The sequence below is a fragment of the Harpegnathos saltator genome, unplaced genomic scaffold (assembly GCF_003227715.2).
Source record: "Harpegnathos saltator strain DR-91 unplaced genomic scaffold, Hsal_v8.6 scaffold297, whole genome shotgun sequence".
In the NCBI taxonomy this organism is placed as follows: domain Eukaryota; kingdom Metazoa; phylum Arthropoda; class Insecta; order Hymenoptera; family Formicidae; genus Harpegnathos; species Harpegnathos saltator.
The window spans coordinates 919,992-941,102 of record NW_020230091.1 but is presented as its reverse complement, the minus strand read 5'-3'; the positions used below and the strand labels follow the sequence as shown (position 1 = coordinate 941,102).

The following is a 21,111-nucleotide window of genomic DNA, read 5'->3' as shown; positions in this document are numbered from 1 at the left end:
ACAGTGAATATTCCTGTAAAATAAAATGAAATAATAAAAAACATGTTAGAAATACGATGAGAAACTATTTCAAATAGAATACCGACACTTTATTGCAAAGTTTACGTCGCACTGGCTGCACGGAATGAAAAAGACTTTTCGTACAGTGTATATTCCTGCCAAAATAAAATGGAATAATGCAAATTCATCTGAGAAGAACGATGAGTAATTATTGCGATTAGGACAACGAGTCCTTCTTTACGTCGCCCTGGCTGTATCAAATTGAAAACCTTTTCACTTTGCATAATAAATATTCATACGAAAATAAAAAGGAGTAATAAGAAACATCTTGGAAAAATGATGAGAAACTATTACGATAGGACACTGCTGTTTCTTGCAAAGTTTACGTCGCATTCGACGCGCCGAATTAAGAATTCTTTTATAAAGGTAAAGTACATGTGTGGGAATATGAAACGGAGCATTGGCTCAATATGAAATTAATATTCTATATCGGCCTAGAAAAACTTTATAATGTGTTTGTAATTAAAAATTTACGTCGCACTGACTGGACTGAATTTCAAATCCTTTTGCATGGCAATGTTTCGCTTCATCTTTGCACGTATTTTGACTATGCGAAAGGACTTTGATAAAGTGTGAGAGAGAGAGGATGAGGGAGAGAGTGTGAGAGAGAGAGGGAGAGAGAGAGAGGGGGCGGGAGGGGGAGAGGGGGATAGAGGGAGAGAGGGGGGAAGGGGAGGAAGGGAGGGAGAGAAAAAAAAGTGTAATAAAAATAAGGGTTCCCATTTAAAAAAACGCATATTCCAAATGACCCTTGAAAGTGATGGCTAATGTTAAATTCATGGTCACCATCAAGTCCGTTACTCGATTTTCTACAACTTTTGTGTTTAAAGTTTTTTATGAAAACGATCCTGCAAAGTTATCCTGGGGGCCCGGTATTTTTATGACACTCTGTATATATACATATATACCAAAATTCACTAACGTCGATAACAAATGATGATGTTCCCTACTTTTTGATCATCGGCCCTATCATTTCTTTTTCACTCACTCACACATCCCTCTCCCTCTCTGCCTCACATTTCCCATTCTTCCCTCCCCCTCTCCCCCTAACCGCATATCCCTTTCCCTCCCTTCCCCTCTTTCTCATACTCTCTCCCTCACACTCTCCTCTCTTTCTCCCTCTCTCTCCCTCCTCCCCTCTCTCTCTCACACTCTCTCCCTTATACTCTTTTCTCTCTAACCCTCCCTCTCCTACTCTCACCCGCTATCCCCAAACCTCTCCCCTCCCCCTCTCTTACGTTCTCTCTCCCTCTCTCTCACCTCCCTCTCTCTCTCTCACCCCCCTCTCTCTCTCACCCCCTCTCTCTCTCACCCCCTCTCTCTCTCACCCCCTCTCTCTCTCCCGCCCTCTCGCCCCCTCTCTCTCTCTCTCTGTCCCTCTCTGTCTCTTTTATTTACGCGCGCGCCATTCTAGCTGATTCATATAAAGTTTAGAATAAATATTAGGAGTATAAATAAGTTTCCGCCGTTCTCTATCAAAAAGTAGGAATTTATTGTGAAAGAACGGTACATTACGTTTTATTTAAAGTATTGTCCATCACTAGCCACTACTTTTTCCCATCTTTCTGGCAACATTCGGATACCACGTCGGAAGAACTCTTCATCTTTTGAGGCTATCCACGAATCGACCCAATTTTTAGTATCTTCATATGATGTAAAGCGTTGCTTAAATAGGCCATGTGCCATCGACCGGAACAAGTGATAATCGGAAGGGGCAATGTCTGGTGAATACGGTGGGTGGGGTAGGACTTCCCAATTAAGTGTTTCCAAATAGGTTTTGACCGGTTTTGCAACATGTGGCCGAGCGTTACCATGTAGGAGAATAATTTTGTCGTGTCTGGAGTAGTAATGGGCGCGTTTTTCCTTGAGTGCTCGGTTCAATCTCATTAATTGTGTTCGGTAGAGAGCTCCAGTAATGGTTTCGCTCGGTTTGAGCAACTCATAATACACGACACCAAGCTGATCCCACCAAATACACAGCATGCATTTTTTTCCATGAATATTCGGTTTAGCTGTCGATGTTGAAGCATGGCCAGATGGTCCCCATGATTTTCTCTTTTTTGGGGTATCGTAGTGGATCCATTTTCCATCACCAGTGACTATACGATGCAAAAAAACCCTTTCTTTTATGCCTGGCAAGCAGCATTTCACACGTGCAAAATCGGCGTTCAACGTCTCTCGGCTTCAGTTCATATGGAACCCAATTTCCTTGTTTTTAAATCATTCCCAATTTTAAACGATATGAAATTGCTTGTTGAGTCACTTCTAATGTAAGTGCAAGTTCTCTGCGTTTGGCACGAATCTTCCTCCAATAATGCTTTCAATTCCGTGTCTTCGTACACTTTCGGCCTTCTACTACGTTCTTTGTCTTCCACGTCACCGTTTTTAAACTTTTGAAACCACTCACGACAACTTCTCTCATTTAAAGCAGTCTCACCATATGTTTCTACAAGCAATCGATGCGCCTCAGCTGCAGACTTCTTCAAATTAAAGAAGTAAATCAAAAGTTCCCGCAAATGACGCTTATTCGGCACAAAACTTGACATTTTCGCACGAAAAAAATTATGTGATGCTGATACGGAGTCACTAATACTTCAAGGTTATGTTGTTACCAGATGTCCAAACTTACGATATTACGTTTTATATCTGACAATTTCAACATAACCTTCTGGTGGGGCCATCTTTTGTCAAACGGCGGAAACTTATTTGTATTCCTAATATTATAAATCAAAAATAATCCCTGTAGAATAATATAAGTATAATATCGGACACCAACATACGAAGTATTTATTAGACATATACAGTTTGAAATTTAGAGAGGGGGGAGAGGGAGAGAGTGTGAGAGAGAGAGTGAAAATAAAGTGAAACGATATGTAAGCAGCCGGATCATGTAAAATCTAACGTACTATTTTTTTTTAAACTATTATTGAACTTATTTTAAACTTATAAATCCTCATAAAAATTTCACAGCTCGGCATTATATAATATATCCCTTTAAATCTTCCGAAGCATCATTTCTGTGGAATGTTATTCATTGTATAAATTATTCTGTATTATGTTATACCGTATACAGAGTTTGTCAAAAGTGTGGAAACCCTTAAATAATTCTTGTAAAAATAAAAATATCAAAAAATGGTAAAACACATGTTTTAATTTTTCAAAAAAGCTACCTTATGACATGGATACCGATCATTTCCCACCCCCTGGTACGTGGGGGTAAAAGGGAGGTTGAAAATTTTAAATTGGACTAAGGGTCGAGTGGGGACTCATTTGAAAGGTCTTTTCATAACAAACACACCCTTAAAATTTTAAGTCGCTCCGACCCCCCCCTCCATTAAAAATGGCGGCTGTTCAAATTTCGAAATTTCATGCACTTACAAGGGACATGTCACAACTGTCCGGAACCGATTTGATTCTCCTTCAAATATGTTGTTAAATACACAAATTTAAAAGACACGTATTTTTTTATATCTGCGAATATTGAGTTTTAAAGGGTGAAACACCCCTTTAAAGAAAAACGGTATTTTTCGTTAGAATCGAATATCTACTAAACTATAAGTGATAGAAAAGGAAATATGTAATGAAAATTTAATCGCTTGAAGAATACTTTAAAGTTATGTGAACAAAAATTTTTTATTTTTATTTTTTTTTAAGAACCCCCGCCACTTAATTTTTTTTGCAAAATAAAAAAAATTTTTTTTTACCTGATTTAAAGCTTATTTTTTTCCAAATTCAACCAAAATTATTTCCAAATATATGATAAAGTTATGTTACGAGATATCATTCTCGAAAATTAATTATAAACGCTTCCATATATACGCTTATCCGTACTATGTGTGTAAGTCATTATCGCCGAAACAATAAGATATATGAAAAATGTTTATGTACAATTTTTATCTATGTTTTCTATGTATTTATAACTGCATATTGTGTATATTTAGAATTGTAAAAAAATTTTTTAATAATTTTGAAAAATTTAAATTAATAAGAATTTTTTAAATATATCCCCAGCTCTCTTATTATTTCTTTAATATTTAATTTCTTCTATAAAAATTAAAAACAATTTTATTCTAAAATTACCTACTTATAATAAAATTATTTTACAATTGAATCTTGAAAATATACATGTCGCAATAGTTAGCATAAACAATTTATATCTTACGTTAAAAAATTAAGATAAGATTATGTGTACGTGTTCCAGATAAGTTCTAATTAAATTATTTTACATTTAAATCTTTGCAAAAAAATACATATCGCAATATTTGACGTAAACAATTTATATCTTACTTTAAAAGATAAGATTATGTGTATGTGTCCTAGATAAGTTGATAATATATATTGTTTCATATAGCAGCATAATTCTCATAGTCAGTGTAGTCTTCTCATTGTAATCATATCTGTGTAAACTGTTTTTATATTGCAATAGAAAGCAAAATTTAACATCTTTGGAAATGATTATCAATCCGCTTAACGTTGTTAGACTTTCATTGGTGCCAATAAATTCAATATATCTAACAGAAACACCAGTAACTGAAGCAGAAAAGGAATTAAAGGAAAACACAAAAATTATTGCTGGGTGGTGTTTTTCATTATAATGGGTTGGAAGTAACGGAAGAAATATATCTCGATTATGAAAAACCTTATAAATTACATAGTCCTAAAATAATTGAAGAAGCATGGAATGAAGATAATGTAAATTCTCATCCTCATTGTTCAAATGATGATAGTTCAAATTTTGACAGTTTTTATAAAAGACGAGCTGTTGAGTTTTGGCGACATCGAGATATTGATAAAAACAGTAATGACAAAAAAAGAAATCGTCCTTTAAAAGTAGTGAAAAATAAATTTAGAAGAGTTTCATCTGAACGTCAGTTAAGGCGATGGGAAGAACAAATAAATTCAAGTGGAAGTCGTATAGAAAAATTATCTTACATCTCCAAATTTACACACGATAAATTTACTGTAGCTGTTGAATCAGGATTCATGGTTCATGATATTGATCTAAAAAGATGGGCTTTACAAGCTCAAGAAGAAATAGGAAATTTAAATCCTATATTTAAAGCATCTCACAGTTGGATTGCAAGATTCAAGAAGTTTCACCGAATTGTTTCAAGAAAAGTTACGAAGTTTATCACTAGAAGAACATTAGAAGATTCTGTTGATTTGCAAAAATCAGCTGATGATTTTCTGGAAACAGTAAAACCTCTTATTGAACAATTTGGATCTGGAAATATTTACAATTCAGATCAAAGTGGTTTCCAACTGGAAATTCATTCTGGAAGATCATTGTCTAACCAGGGAGAAAAGAAAGTAGAACATGTCGTGCAATCTATATCATCAACAACCCATTCATATACGATACAACCAATAATATCCTGTAATGGCAATTTGTTATCACCTTTATTTATTGTATTAAAAGAAGCTAGTGGTAAATTTGGACCTAGAGTAGAAGAAAATTTATTTAAACCAGAAAATGTCATTGTAAAAGCATCGAAATCTGGTAAAATGACATCAGGTATTTTCTTTTCTAACTATTTTCTTTAACAAACTTATTTCATTTTATAATTTAATAAGAGTTATAAAAACTATTATATCATTAATATTTTTTACAGATCATTTTAAAATGTGGTTAGAAGAAGGTTATTTTGCAAACATTGGTCCTAATAGCGTTCTTCCTATCGATTCATGGACTGGACATTGCCCCAATACTATTTCGGATTTAACCCGTCCAGGAACACATATTACTACCATGATAATATCGAAAGGAACTACAGGGAAAATACAACCATTAGATGTTTATGGATTCAGAATTTGGAAAAATTTTGCTAAAAGATTTTCAGATACGGTTTTATTGTTGGAAAGTAATATAAATTTACATGAACGAAATAATATAATAAAATTGCAATCTTTGATACATAATCAATTATCATTCCCACGATATCAAAACTTATTTAAATATTCGTGGTTTAAAAGTGGTTATATGAATGAAAGACCAGAAGAATTTGAAAATCCAGTAAAATTTAGTTTTGACGGAACATCAACAAAATGTGATATTGAAGGTTGCAATATATAACTGTAGTAAGATGCAATAATATAACTGTAGTAAGATGTTCTTGGTGCAAGAAATCATTATGCTTAAAAATTTTTTTGTCGAATATCATTATTGTAATGTGTATAATGAGTAAATAATATAAAATGTAAATAAATTTATTGTGTAAATAACAAATAAACAAAATGTAAGATGTAAGAACAAAAATAATTGTAAAAGAAAAAATTATAAAACGTTATTCAAAAATATAATGTGTAAAGATGAATAACAGATTTGATTATATAACGAAAAGACAGTGTGTGCTGACTGTGAGTATTAGATTGCTACATGAAAAAATTTATACTGTTAACATATCTGGAACACGTACACATAAACTTATCTTAATTTTTTAACGTAAGGTATAAATTGTTTATGCCAACTATTGCGACATGTATATTTTCAAGATTCAATTGTAAAATAATTTTGTTATAAGTAGGTAATTTTAGAATAAAATTGTTTTTAATTTTTATAGAAGAAATTAAATATTAAAGAAATAATAAGAGAGCTGGGGATATATTTAAAAAATTCTTATTAATTTAAATTTTTCAAAATTATTAAAAAATTTTTTTACAATTCTAAATATACACAATATGTAGTTGTAAATACATAGAAAACATAGATAAAAATTGTACATAAACATTTTTCATATATCTTATTGTTTCGGCGATAATGACTTACACACATAGTACGGATAAGCGTATATATGGAAGCGTTTATAATTAATTTTCGAGAATGATATCTCGTAACATAACTTTATCATATATTTGGAAATAATTTTGGTTGAATTTGGAAAAAAATAAGCTTTAAATCAGGTAAAAAAAAATTTTTTTTATTTTGCAAAAAAAATTAAGTGGCGGGGGTTCTTAAAAAAAATTAAAAATAAAAAATTTTTGTTCACATAACTTTAAAGTATTCTTCAAGCGATTAAATTTTCATTACATGTTTTCTTTTCTATCACTTATAGTTTAGCAGATATTCGATTCTAAAGAAAAATACCGTTTTTCTTTAAAGGGGTGTTTCACCCTTTAAAATTCAATATTCGCACATATAAAAAAATACGTGTCTTTTAGATTTGTGTATTTAACAACATATTTGAAGGAGAATCAAATCGGTTCCGGACAGTTGTGACATGTCCCTTGTTAGTATTATGCAGGATCAACCGGCTACTTAAAATCAGTTGTTCTCACTGCTGCTTAAAATCAGTTGTTCTCACAGCTACTTAAAATCAGTTCTCACAGATCTTAGGCAGATTAAAAATTAAACGTTTTAAAAATGGCTGGCGAATTGTCGGAACGTGAGAGAATCACTATCCTCATGATGCGTGGATGGGGTGATAACGAGCGATCATACGCTGCTTTCGCTCAATTATTTAATGAGACATATCCGAATCGTCGAATTAATAAGTCCATTATCTTAAAAACAATGGAACGTTTCAGAGAAACTGGTAGCGTAAATCGCCCTAAATCAGGAAGACCTGCCATTAACGAAGAAAAACAATTTGATGTTCTGCAGACATTTATTGAAGGTCCCAATTCTACTATTAACAGAGCCGCTCAAACTCACGATATTGCTCCCAAGTCCGTTTGGAGAATTTTAAAGAAAACCAAGTTCCATCCATACAAATTACAATATGTTCAAGAATTGCAAGACGGAGATGTGGAGCGTCGTATAGGTTTCTGTGAAAAAATGATGGCACTAATAGATGTCCGGCCCATGTTCCCTTATCAAATTGTTTTTACACACGAGGCAACTTTCACGTTAACGGGAGAAGACGTTAATAATCAAAATTTTCGTTTCTAGTCAGATGAGAATCCGAATTGAGTGCGGGAAACTCACACACAATACCCACAAAAAAATTAATGTATGGTGTGGAATAATAGATGGCTACTTAATAGGACCGTTTTTTTTTTTTTTGAAGACAATCTGAACGCTCAAAGGGATGACAGATTACTTGTAGATCAAATAATTCCAGCCATACGAAATATTTTTCCAAATAATTTCGAAGAAATATGGTTTCAGCATGATGGAGCTTCTGCTCATTTTGGTTTAGGGCCACGTCAAATTTTAAATGAGACTTTTCCATTACGATGGATAGGAAGAAGGAACAGAAATGAGGGAGGAGAGGATTGGCCACCTCGGTCACCAGATCTAACTCCTCTTGATTATTATCTAAGGGGACACCTGAAGAGTAAGGTTTACAAAATAAAACCTGAAAGCATCCAAGAATTGATACAGCGAATAAGGGATGAAATAGATTTGATACCTTTTGAGACGAATCGTAGAGCCATTTCTGCATTCTATCAAAGATTGGCATATTGTCAGGAAGTAAATGGCAGTCACTTTCAGCATTTACTTTAACACACTGAGTAAAATTTATTTTAAAATACGGAGTAAAAGGTTTTGAATCATTAAAGACAGATGACAGTTTTCAATCGTATGTTTTGCAACCTATTACGACTATACATACAACACATTCACACTTGTTTAGCCACACGCACGTACACACATATGCACACACATACGCACACGCACACACACACACACACGCGCGCACACACACACACACACACACACAAGGGATCAGATTCATGCCACTTCCACGCAGTTGATCCTGGATAACACTAAGTGCATGAAATTTCGAAATTTGAACGGCCGACATTTTTAATGGGGGGGGGGGGCGTCGTAGCGACTTCAAATTTTAAGAGTGTGTTTGTTATGAAAGGATCTTTCAAATGAGCTCCCACTCGACCCTTAGTCCAATTTAAAATTTTCAACCCCCTTTTATGCGTACCAGAGGGTGGGAAATGATCGGTATCCATGTCATAGGGCAACTTTTTTGAAAAATCAAAACACGTGGTTTACCGCTTTTTGATATTTTTATTTTTACAAAAATTATTTCAGGGTTTCCACACTTTCGACAAATTCTGTATACCAACAGGTCGAAGAATCGGAGAAATAGTAGCAAAAAGCATATTTCGGAGAATAAGAAAATATTGGCAGCGTCGCATTCACATTCATAAGATCTATAGAAAAGAAGAATTGACAACGCAGCACACACGTTTGTCCAAAGTCTGTGAGAAAATATATATTAGGAACACAAAAAAGTTCTGAGCCTTTTTTTGCAAAATTCAAAATTTATTTAAAAACAAACAAAACTATATTAATCAACGAAATATTCCCCGTTTGCATCGATGACCTTTTGCCATCTTTCGGGCAGCTTGCGAATTCCCTGATGGTAGAAGCTCACCGGCTTCGAGGCGGATAAAGTCATCAATGCATTTTCGTATCTCTTCAAGTGTCACAAAATGTGTATCAGCCAAGAAATGCTGCAGAGACCGGAATAGGTAGTAATCGGAAGGCGCCATATCTGGGCTATACGCCGCGTGCGGGAGAAGTTCCCAGCCTAATGCAAAGATATGGTCCTGAGTCACTTTCGCAACATGTGGTCGGGCATTGTCATGAAGCAGTATCACTTTACGACGTCCTTTGCCAGTAAATGGCCTCTTTTCTTCAAACGCATCGCTCAAATTGCTCAATTGTTGCTGATAGCGATCTGCCGTTACTGTTTCACCCGGCTGTAACAACTCGTAATACAATACACCTTTCCAATCCCACCATATGCAAAGCAAAACTTTCTTGGCGTGGATATTGGTCTTTGGCATCGATGTCGAAGGTTGACCAGGGTCAACCCATGATATTTTACTTCGGATTATCATAAAGTATCCACTTTTCATCACCTGTAATGATTTGGTGCAGAAAATCCTTTTTCTGGAATCTTGAAAGCAAAGTGAGTGCCGTGTCACGCCGTCGATTTTTGTTGTCTTCGGACAGTGCATGCGGAACCCATCTGCCTTCCTTTTGAACTCTTCCCATTGCATGTAAACGTGTGGAAATGGCTTGTCGCGTAACGCCAAGTTGCTCTGCAAGCTCCTTTTCAGTTTGTGCAGAGTTTATATCCAACAATGCTTGCAGTTCGTCCGTTTCAATCTTTTGAGGGCGTCCAGCACGCGGTTCATCTTCAAGACTGAAATCTCCTTGGCGAAATTTTTGATACCACCTTTTACACGTAGCATAACTTACAGCGTTCTCTCCATATGCAACACAGATCATTTCAGTGGCTTCAGCAGCATTTTTCTTCAGATGAAACGCGAAGTGGATGGAAAATCGAATATGCTCTTTTGTTATTGTCATCGTGAACACTGCTGATTTTAAGGTTATGTGCATCAAACGTCAAATCGCACGATGTTTCGAAAGACCAAATGTCACTGCTTTAAAACCGCAAGAGGGCGGGAAAATTAATGCAATTTAAATTGTGGTTTGGGTAGTATGAAATCTAGGGTTCAGAACGTTTTTGCGCTTCTAATATATGAAAAAATTTGAAAAAGGGACAGCGCGACATGTCGCTGCTCACTGAACATCTTGACAATCGCTTCACCTCGCATATATCAGGTGTAGTAAAAAGAAATCCATTATTTTTGCATGAAATTGAAGGCTTTAATTACCATAGTTAGAATGATCTGATTAAGGTCAAATATGCGCCGTTTTATTCGATAACTTGTTGCCATTTTGGAGGTAATTTCATTATGCCTCTCTCATAGAAGCCCTCGTCCCTATTGGCAAAAAATTGAGACAGTCGATTTTCACAAGCCTCTCTTGAAGCGAATTTTTCACCAGTAAAATTGTTTGCCATGGACAGGAACAGATGGTAATCACTTGGTGCCAGGTCCGGACTATAAGGTGGATGCATAAGAACCTCGCAACCAAGCTCCCGGAGCTTCTGGCGAGTCACTATCGATGTGTGTGGCCTGGCGTTGTCCTGATGGAACACAATTCCTCTCCTATTGGCCAAAGCTGGCCGCTTCTGGGCGATTGCTTCCTTCAGACGGTCCAATTGTTGACAGTACAGTTCCGAGTTAAGAGTTTTGCCGTAGGGGAGCAGCTCATAGTAGATAATTCCCTGCCAATCCCACCAAACACACAGCAAAACCTTCCTGGCCGTCAATCCTGGCTTGGCCACCGTTTCCACCGGCTCACCGCGATTCGACCACGACCGTTTTCGCTTGACGTTGTCGTAAGTGATGCACTTTTCATCACCAGTGTCCAACCGATTCAGAAATGGGTCGATTTTGTTGCGATTCAACAGCGATTCGCAGATGGAAATTCGGTCCATGAGGTTTTTTTTCGTTAACTCGTGTGGCACCCATACATCGAGCTGCTTTTTGTATCCAGCCTTATTCAAATGGTTCCAAACGGTTTTTGTGCAATCTTTAGCTCTTGGGCAATCGAAACAGTGCTTACATGACGGTCGGACTCGACAATGTCCATGATTTTATCGATATTTTCGACAATTGGCCTTCCAGTGCGTGGTGCATCTTTGACATCGAAATTACCGGAACGGAATCGACGAAACCAAAATTGCGCATGATTGGCTGTTACAGTATCAGGACCATAAACACTATTCACATTTTCAGCCGCCTGGCTTGCGTTTTCGCCTTTATCGAAGAAAAACTGTAAAATATAGCGTATTTTCTCTTTGCTAGTGTCCATCTTTGACGCGCGCTCAAACAAAACTGAGTCAACTAATCACAAAACTGTCACAAAAGTTTTTTTAGTATGAAATCTCATCTTTCTAACGCCATCTAGTGGAACCCGATCGGACTTATACAACGCGAGATACAGATAACTAAAGCCATCTATTGGAAAAATAATGGATTTCTTTTTACTACACCTGATATATATATATATATATATATATATCAGGTGTAGTAAAAAGATATATATATATATATCATATACATATATATATATATACACATATATACATATAAATTATAAATTAAATTATACATATATATGTATATATATATATAGTTAATTTAATTTAAGAAATTACATGTGAGGTAATTGGTGTGTACGACATACGTGTGGAATATCAACGTCTTCCGACTGATTGTGAATGCAACCTAATGAGCGTGCGATCGAGGGAACAAAGATATTGGGTGAGTGCAAAAGTTCGTGCGGAGTTTCAATAGATGGAGTTATAAGCGTCGTAAAGTGTTGTCATTAATACTTCCATCTACATATTATATAACGTTGGAAAGGTGACGTCTTCAGCTGTTATTAAAAAAAAAATCATTTGTTTTCATACAAACTGCTTCGAGAAATATCACTTTAAAAATGAGTATCGATAAGGTGTATTTACGGCATGTTATGCTTTACGAGTTTCGGAAGGGAATAAACGTTGCCGCAGCCGTAAAAAACATTCAGGATGTTTATCAGGATGAAGCACCAGCTAAACGAACTGTGGAAAAATAGTTTGCTAAATTTCGGCGCGGAGAATTTAACCTTGAAGACGAGCCACGAGAGAGTTTCAAACACTAATCTTTTTATTAGCTGTACAGAGAAATCCTTTTGCACAATGAAAGTACTTATAATAACTAAGACCGGAAGACAAAGTTTTATGTAAAATTCAATGAAAAATTTTACAATTACAGTTTCCTTGTCATAACATTACTCCACGCATGAAACAGACAAGGATAGTACGATTGTGTCTGCCTGCAGCTCCATCGATCATGATTATGCGGAACTAATCTACTGTTCCGTTTTATCCAAAAATGTAGCAAATACAATTCCGTATGCATTACATTTTTCTCAAACACTATTCTTTTTACATTGACTTCTAAGCTCATTTCTGTTACTTCAATATTATTCTTTCGTATTATGGCTAGTACGTAAGCAAAAGCTTTTGCATGGATAAGCTGCAGAATTTTTATAATTAATAAGTAAAGTTACGAGCTGACACAAAACATGATAACGAAACTGTAATTTTGTAATTTTTCATTGAGTTTTACATAAAACTTTGTCTTCCGTACTTCGTTATTAGTACATAAGTACTTTCGTTGTACAAAAGGATTTTCCAATCTGTCCAACTAATAAAAAGGATAGTGTTTGAGAAAATTGAATCAATGTGTCGGTAAAACAGATGACTCCAGGATCCCCTTAAAGTTTCAATATTTAAGCGATTTCTATGTTCATCCTTCACATCCGTAACGATAGAAAATATTCTTTCAGCTTCAGCATTGGAATGCGGAAGTGAGAGAGCTGCATTAATTAGATGCTGTAAATTAGGAAACATACGCTCACCATTAAAATCTTTTTTATCTAAAATTGTATTCCACATGTCATCAATCTCTAAATTAGCTAAAATATCTTTTTCCACGTCGCTAAACACTGTTGGTAACACTCTCCATTCCAAAGCTAAAGTTGTCATATCAAAAGTTCCAAAGTATATCGCGATGTCAGTAAGGTCTTTAACCACACTTCTTCTTTCATCGCGTAAAGTAACATCTGGATGTAAAAATTTTAATCCGCGAAAAACTACATCATTAAAAGGTAAACGTTTAATCATTTCTTCAACTGAAGTAACATAAAAATGCAAACATTTAGATTTTATTTCTAAAATCACTTTGAAACTGTCATTCTTTAAGAATGCTTCGCAGTCAGAACCTACATAAATATCACATAAAGAAAGGAAGTTACTTGGTTCAATACTATCTAAAGAAATATTTTTCAAAGCTACAGGCAATAAAAAATTGAATCTTATCTGCCTTATTAACCGCTCACTGCTTTCAGCTAATTTGTGAATTAAAACTTTACGAGATTGAAAAAATGAGTTAAAAATATTAAAAAAACCTAAAGAATATTTTAGAAAAAGCATGTAAGCTTTAATCTTATTATTATTTAAAATATTCAAAATATCTGGAGCTGATTTATTTTTGGTTTCAAAAACTTCCAGGGGGAAGTAATGTTTTAAGACTTCCCAATTCTCGAGAAGTCTTACGACACATTTCTGTAAAACAAGCCATCTTGTACCTGATAATTTCAAAAGTTTACGTGACTCTACTCCAAAAAACTGTTGATATTCGCACAGAATAGCTGATCTTTTTGCGCTATTGGACATATATGTGACAACAGCGTGCAATAAATGTTCGCAAGAATCCGGCAATTTTGAACAAGCTTTACTTGCGACGAGAGCAGATGAATGACATATGCATTTCATTAAGATAAGAGTCGGTACTTCTTTCTTTAATTTTATAAAAAAAGATTCATGAATTCCCGTCATGACCGCTGCATTATCGCAAGCTAATCCCACAATATTTTTTAAAGGAATTTTGTAACTTTCTAAGCAACGTTTAAAAGCAGAATAAACGTTTTCTGCGGAACAATTTCTTGCATCTAACTTTTTTACCAATTCTAATAATTCTGTAATACTCTTTTTTTACATTGGGTGCAATGTATTTTACAAGAATACAAAGTATTTTTTCGTTACTTATATTAGTGCTCTCGTCAATTAACATTGAAAATTTAGTTTCTTTTAAAATGTCTACAGTTTTTTCCTTTTCGCGTTTGCCAATTTACATTTTTAATTAAACTATTACATTTTGTCCGTGACAGCGAAATATCTTTTGCTACTTCTGGCTGAGAAGAAATATCTTTTAACCCCTTCCGTGGCACGGACGCACCGGTGCGTCCAGCCAAAACCGTGCCGTAAGTGGCACGGACGCACCGGTGCATCCAGATCATTTTCGTGTTGTATTGAATTAAGTGTAATAACTATTGTTGTAGAATTTTTATCAAGTATTTTTTGAGTCGCTGATTACGAATTTCAACTTAGTTTTTTATAATTTGTTAATAAAAAAACTATAATCAAATTAAAATGTCGGAAAATTGTAAATCTTTTTTTCACACACGGAATGTGTGAGAGTGAGAAAGGGTGAGAGGGAGAAACTGACAAGGAGATGACGCAACCTGTTTCATCGATTTCAACACGAGTCATAGCACACTCGATAGCTATGATGCCGTGTATAAACATCCTAACATAATATGCGTGAATGCGTCTTTGTTTACGAGTAATTTGCAGTTAAAGTTTGGCTCGCGGAGCCGTGCCACACATAGGGCGCAAGTTACGACACTCTTTCACGAAGCCGTGGCTGAGCAGACAGAGGCTCCCGCGCCGCGAACACTTTTGCGCCGACGACGGCGTTCGAGTCCCGCCGACGACTGGTTCGTTTTTTTTCGTATGTAAAGACATATAATAAATATTTTTATATTGTTCTTATGTATAATTCCTTTTTTTGTTTCTATGCTATTAATCAAGGCTAATTAGGAGATTCAGGTCTTTCAAATATGAACACAACTTTTTTATTAATTACAATAAAATGTTTTTTTCGTGTAAATCTATTTCGCATAAATATTTCGTATGGTATGGGAAAAAAATGGCCAGACAGTGATTATTTTGTGTGAGAGAAACCCGAGAGCCGTTAGGACCGTTACAAGTAGAAAGGAACCCTCTTCCTTTTCCCCTTCTCGCAGAGGGATTCTCATGTTTTGTGACGTGCTCGCTTCATTCTCTGGGCAGTCTTCGTAACGTGAACAGTGAAAAACTCGTGTTAAAAATGGAAACCACGTTTGTAGATGAAACAACGATCAGCTATGCGCAAAATCTAGCAAAATGTGATATTACGAAAGAAGAGTTGACGGACGCAATAGAATATCTTCGAGGTAAATATGTTGAATGTGTGAGCAATGGAAAGATATATTTGTACGTATTGTTATTGGCCTTGTATACAATATCAATTATATTGAATTCATATTTGCAGATGACCTGATACAATTTCCGTCCAGTCTTGTTGACAGTCGCGAGGTATTTTACAACGTCAATCAAATATGTTTTCCACCAACTATACATAGTCAAAAGTGTATTTGTGCAAAAAATTATGCGTTCATTACGTGCAGTTGGTGCAAAAAACTATTATGTTTTACATGCTTTTATACAGCATTCCATCCGCAGAGTTGCGACAGCATGACCACATTTTATAATACGTAACTTTCATTTGTGTGGCTTATATTTGTCTTATGTGTGTGTATGTGTTTTGATACGGACAAAAACATTTTATTGTAATTAATAAAAAAGTTGTGTTCATATTTGAAAGACCTGACTCTCCTAATTAGCCTTGATTAATAGCATAGAAACAAAAAAAGGAATTATACATAAGAACAATATAAAAATATTTATTACATGTCTTTATATACGAGAAAAAAAAACGAACCAGTCGTCGGCGGGACTCGAACGCCGTCGTCGGCGCAAAAGTGTTCGCGGCGCAGGAGTCTCTGTCTGCTCAGCCACACTGGCTTCGTGAAAGAGTGTCGTAACTTGCGCCCTATGTGTGGCACGGCTCCGCGAGCCAAACTTTAATTGTAAATTACTCGTAAACAAAAACGCATTCACGCATATTATATTAGGGCGTTTATACACGGCATCATAGCTATCGAGTGTGCTATGACTCGTGTTGAAATCGATGAAACAGGTTGCGTCGTCTCCTTGTGAGGAGAGACCATGGCGTCCGATGGAGGGATCGGCGTCGTTAGAACAGGGCAGCGGCGTCATCAATGGATTTCGCGCGACGTTCGGTGTCGTTTGACCGCAGCGCCTGAAGGAATCCAAGTGTTCGGTAGTACCAAAAAACAGAAGATGTACGACGAAGAGCGAGCAGCGAACGAGTCAGTTCGCAGCGAGCAGCAAGAACATTAAGAGTGATTTTATATAAAAATCGTTAATTTAGTGACTTGAGAAATGACTTTGAGAAATTACTTTTATTTATAATATTAAGCATTTCTAAACATTTTAGTCGTCATATTCAATCCGCCATTTTGAATTTCTATATTTTGACCTCAAATTCGGCTTCAGCGACTAAAAAAACTGAAGTATATAAATTATTGAAAAAATCCGCCTCGTCATTTTTTTGGGGTGGTTTCAGTGCATTTTACTGAATTTTGCTCTGCCACGGAAGGGGTTAATAAAGAGATTAAATGGTCCACTGTGTTAATTGCAATATTATGTTCCGCGTAAAATGCTATTTTTAATTCGGCTGCTTTTACTTTATCTTTATGACTTTTGTTTTCTATTTTAGCAGCGAGCAATAAAGTAGATGGATCGTTATTATTATTCTTACTTTTTTTCATTTGAGCAAATTTCTTTTTATGTACTTGTCTGTTTGCGTGCCTACTTAATTTACTTGCACCACATACAAGAACTTTCTTGCATGCAGTACAATATGCTTTCGTACCGTCTGAATGTGACGTTAACCAATCTTTATAAATTTCTATCTCTAACCACGATTGTTGAAATACTTTAATTTTACATTTCCTCTTGACTTTTGGCTCCTCCTCCTGGGTGATGCTTGTTATCGGGCGCGGATGATCCATCTTCAATATACTGCACTTTATTTCACTACCACTGATATCACACTTCACACAGATAGCACGTTGATGTCACAGAACACAGCACTTTATGTGGCATTTAACATATACAACACTTGTATCCCGCCTTTTAATACGGTTAGACAAAACACGACTCGAAACAATAGATGAATATTTCAGCCCTATCCCACTACACATCCCACACGGAGACGTCGACTTATTCATGTGGCTACTGGCTACCGTTGCCACATGAATAGGCCAATGTCTCTGTGAGAGTAGCTGGCTGAGGTACGAATGCTCATTTATGCTTGCGAATGATATACCATCATTATGTCACTAATAATAGATTATTAAAGCTCTTTATTATCAATAAACGCAAAGCTATGATTTATGATATGGCAATAAAGTAAAACAGTTTTGTATTATATTGACTTGTATTCATTATATTGTATAATATAGTATAATTACAATAATTATATATATAATTTAATAATATATATAATTTAATTATAATTAAATATATATAATTTAATATCTCAAACAGCACGAGCTCCAAAAATGACGCATAATATACCTTTAAGACGGCTTTTGGTCATCTTTATGACACGTCTAAAAGATGTATCATAAAGATGACTAAAAACGTATTACAGGTATTTTATGCATCGTTTTTTAAGTTCGTGCTGTCTGGTTATAATATAATATTTTACTTCATTACTATATAATAAATAATAGTTTTATGTTCAGCGGTGATAAAGACCTATTATCAATTGATAGCACAATGCTTGTGTATCATTTGTGAGTGTTTCTTGTTTTAATATATAATATGATAATACATTGCATACGCATATGCAATACGTGCTGTTCATATTTTCATATAGGCCTCACATAAATGCCTGTTGCTGCATCTAAACACGATACTGACAAGGCTGCCAATGTGGGGATTGTGATGTAGCTGGTGCATGCGCTGTTGAATATCAGCTGACCAAAAATCTCACGATCTGGTAACGCTGCTCCATAGAACCATGCTACCATTCAGTCACCCAATCGTTTTCCTGGCTTGCATATTTCTAAGTTTAATTTCTTCTTCATCTGTACCTTGTGTTGAACTGCACTTCTAAATATTTATATTGTCTACACGCTTCTATCTTTCCTTTATTCTCTAGTTCTATATCTGTACTCTCCTCTTCTATATATAAATATTTTATTTTATCTACGCTCTCTCATACTTAGTCACCAATAACTATATTCCTCTATTAATTTCCTTGTCATATATTGTAAGTCTTTTTTATCGTTAGCACATAATACCTAATTATTTGCGAACTGCAGTGTGCATAAATATGTATCCTCATCTATTTCTATACTTATTTTTTTACACTTTCTTTTCCATTGAACAGGTGCCTTTTCTATATATAAGGTGTCCCATTTTAAAGGACCTACTCACATATCTCAGAAACACTGCGTTAAATCGAAAAATGCTTAAGACAAAAATTGTTTAGCTTGAAGGGGGACATAGGACAGCGATAGCATTTTGTTTATAGATGGTTCCATTTTTGAGATATTTACTGATTATCAACTTTCTTAAATGGAAACCCAAATCTTTTATTATATCATTTTTTTTACCAATTAATTTGAACAACTTCTGAAACATTTTTTTATTTGCTTCATATATTTTGAGATATTTAAGGAAAACTTGATAATTTTTCCAACATTTACCTTACGATATCTCGTTAACTATTCGTCGAAAGAAAAAATAGTATTAGACATTTTACTTTATTTTATTTACTATTTTTACTTTATTTACTATCAAGAATATACTACTAATAATGCCCTAACTTTTATTAATTTAATAATTTTGAAATTTCCAAAAGTTGATAAGTTAATAAAAGTTAGGGCACTATTATAGTAATATATTCTTATTAATAAATAAAATAGAAAAGTCTAATATTATTTTTTTTTCGATAAATGGTTAGTGAGATATCGTAAGATAAATGTTGGAAAAGTTACCAAGTTTTCCTTAAATATCTCAAAATATATTAAGCAAATAAAAAAATGTTTCAGACAAAAGTTGTTTAAATTAATTAGTAGAAAAAGATGATATAATAAAAAACTAGGATTTCCATTTAAGAAAACTCATAATCAGTGAATATCTCGAAAGTGGCGCTATCTATAAACAAAATGCTATCGCTGTCCTATGTCCCCCTTCAAACTAAACAATTTTTGTCTTAAGCATTTTTCGATTTAACGCAGTGTTTCTGAGATATTTGAGTGGGTCCTTTAAAATGGGACACCCTGTATATTTTAAACAATGTTGGTGATATACAATATCCTTGTTTTAGGCTTTACGTAACAGAGAACATTTCTATCAGGCTATTTCCTATCTTCACCGCCGCTTCTGACCCTTTGTATAAGTTCTGTATGCTTTGATCACGATATGATTTATATTTGTATTCCGCAATACTTCCCATAGCTTAGTAATGGGTACACTATCATATGCGTTTTGAAAATTAATACAACCCTTCATCTTCAATAAACATGAGATGAGTAGATGTATTGATAGCTATTTTCTTCCCGATAATTTGCCTTAAACAGAATATGTTGTCCGTGCAGGATCTACCAGCTCGGAATCTACTTTGTTCTTCCTCTTCATTGTTCCGGTATTCGTCCTCTATGATATTTCTTTCAGAATTCTTCTATATAATCTACTCAACATGCTCGTCATGCTGATATTTCCCTGTAGTTTCTCCATTCCTGTTTATTTCCTTTTTTATATATGAGCTAATATGTGATATCTTCCATTCTTTTGGAACTTCTTGCCCATTGATATACTCCTGAAAGAGTTACACCAGGATCTCATATAGCCTTAGTGCTCCATTTTTTAACAACTCCGCATTGATGTCTTTTGGTCCAGGTGATTTCCGGTTTTATAGTTGGTTTATTGGTGTTTTTACTATTTCTGCACTTATTGTTATTTCTTTTGTTATTATTTGTTCGTCCCCATTTGCATATTCGTTTCTATTCTTTTGTAACAGCTTCTTATAATGCTGGATCCATTTTTCCGCCGATATTGTTTGTATTATGTCGTTATTGCTCTCATCGTTCGATTTCACCTTCCTAATAAATTTCCATGCTTCTGTACATCTTCTTCCGCCGAAATGTATGTGTCAATTTCTTTGCATTTCCTATCCCAGGTGTCCTGCTTCTTTTTTAGCACTTCCTTATGAGATTCTTTCCTTGCTACTTCGTATGTATTTCGGTCTTCGTTTGACTTGGTGTTCAGCCATTTTAGATATCAATCTTTTCTTTTTCACCAACTCTTCCATCCTACCAATCATTTCTCATCCTACCAATATTTCCTATTTTGTGATTTTTCCTTTAGTCCCAATGCTTCTCTCGCAATATTTTTGATATTTTTTTTACATAGTTATACTTTTCTGCCATAGTCCCCTAACTCGGTATATTTCTCAATTTATTATCCAATCTCCTCTGATACAATTGTCTCGTGCTCTGATGTTATAGGTTTTCTAAATTGTATCTTTCATTTTCCGTCGTTATATTTGTCTTCTGGTTTTGAGTAAACACAGTGTTATTTTATTATTCCCTGTATAACACAGGGAAAGGGAACCTGACCTTTACCTTCAATAGGTAACAATTTGATATTTGTGTCGTTCCTCTATGTACTCTTACATCTCTAACATCCACTTTTC

The 21,111-nt window shown here is 34.9% G+C and overlaps 1 protein-coding gene and 1 long non-coding RNA gene across 2 annotated transcripts in view; both read left to right on the top strand.

Moving 5' to 3' along the window:
• The first annotated feature begins 4,440 nt into the window (after nt 1–4,440).
• Nucleotides 4,441–6,209, top strand: LOC112588798 (uncharacterized). The gene is made up of 2 exons (XM_025299927.1): nt 4,441–5,575; nt 5,673–6,209. The coding sequence occupies exons 1-2, from the start codon at nt 5,044–5,046 to the stop codon at nt 6,131–6,133; spliced, it is 993 nt and encodes a 330-aa protein (XP_025155712.1). The 5' UTR covers nt 4,441–5,043; the 3' UTR covers nt 6,134–6,209.
• Nucleotides 6,210–12,042: 5,833 nt separating this feature from the next.
• Nucleotides 12,043–21,111, top strand: part of LOC112588797 (uncharacterized) — a 40,751-nt gene continuing 31,682 nt past the window's right edge. Inside the window, exon 1 of the long non-coding RNA XR_003113066.1 lies at nt 12,043–12,147. This is a non-coding gene — a long non-coding RNA (uncharacterized LOC112588797). The remainder of the gene's footprint in view (nt 12,148–21,111) is intronic.

Excerpts from the sequence above, each read along its gene's own strand:
- LOC112588798 (XM_025299927.1), top strand. The coding sequence starts at position 5,044 with ATGGTTCATGATATTGATCTAAAAAGATGGGCTTTACAAGCTCAAGAA. Across the intron at positions 5,576-5,672 it reads ATCTGGTAAAATGACATCAG|ATCATTTTAAAATGTGGTTA; the intron begins GTATTTTCTTTT and ends TATTTTTTACAG.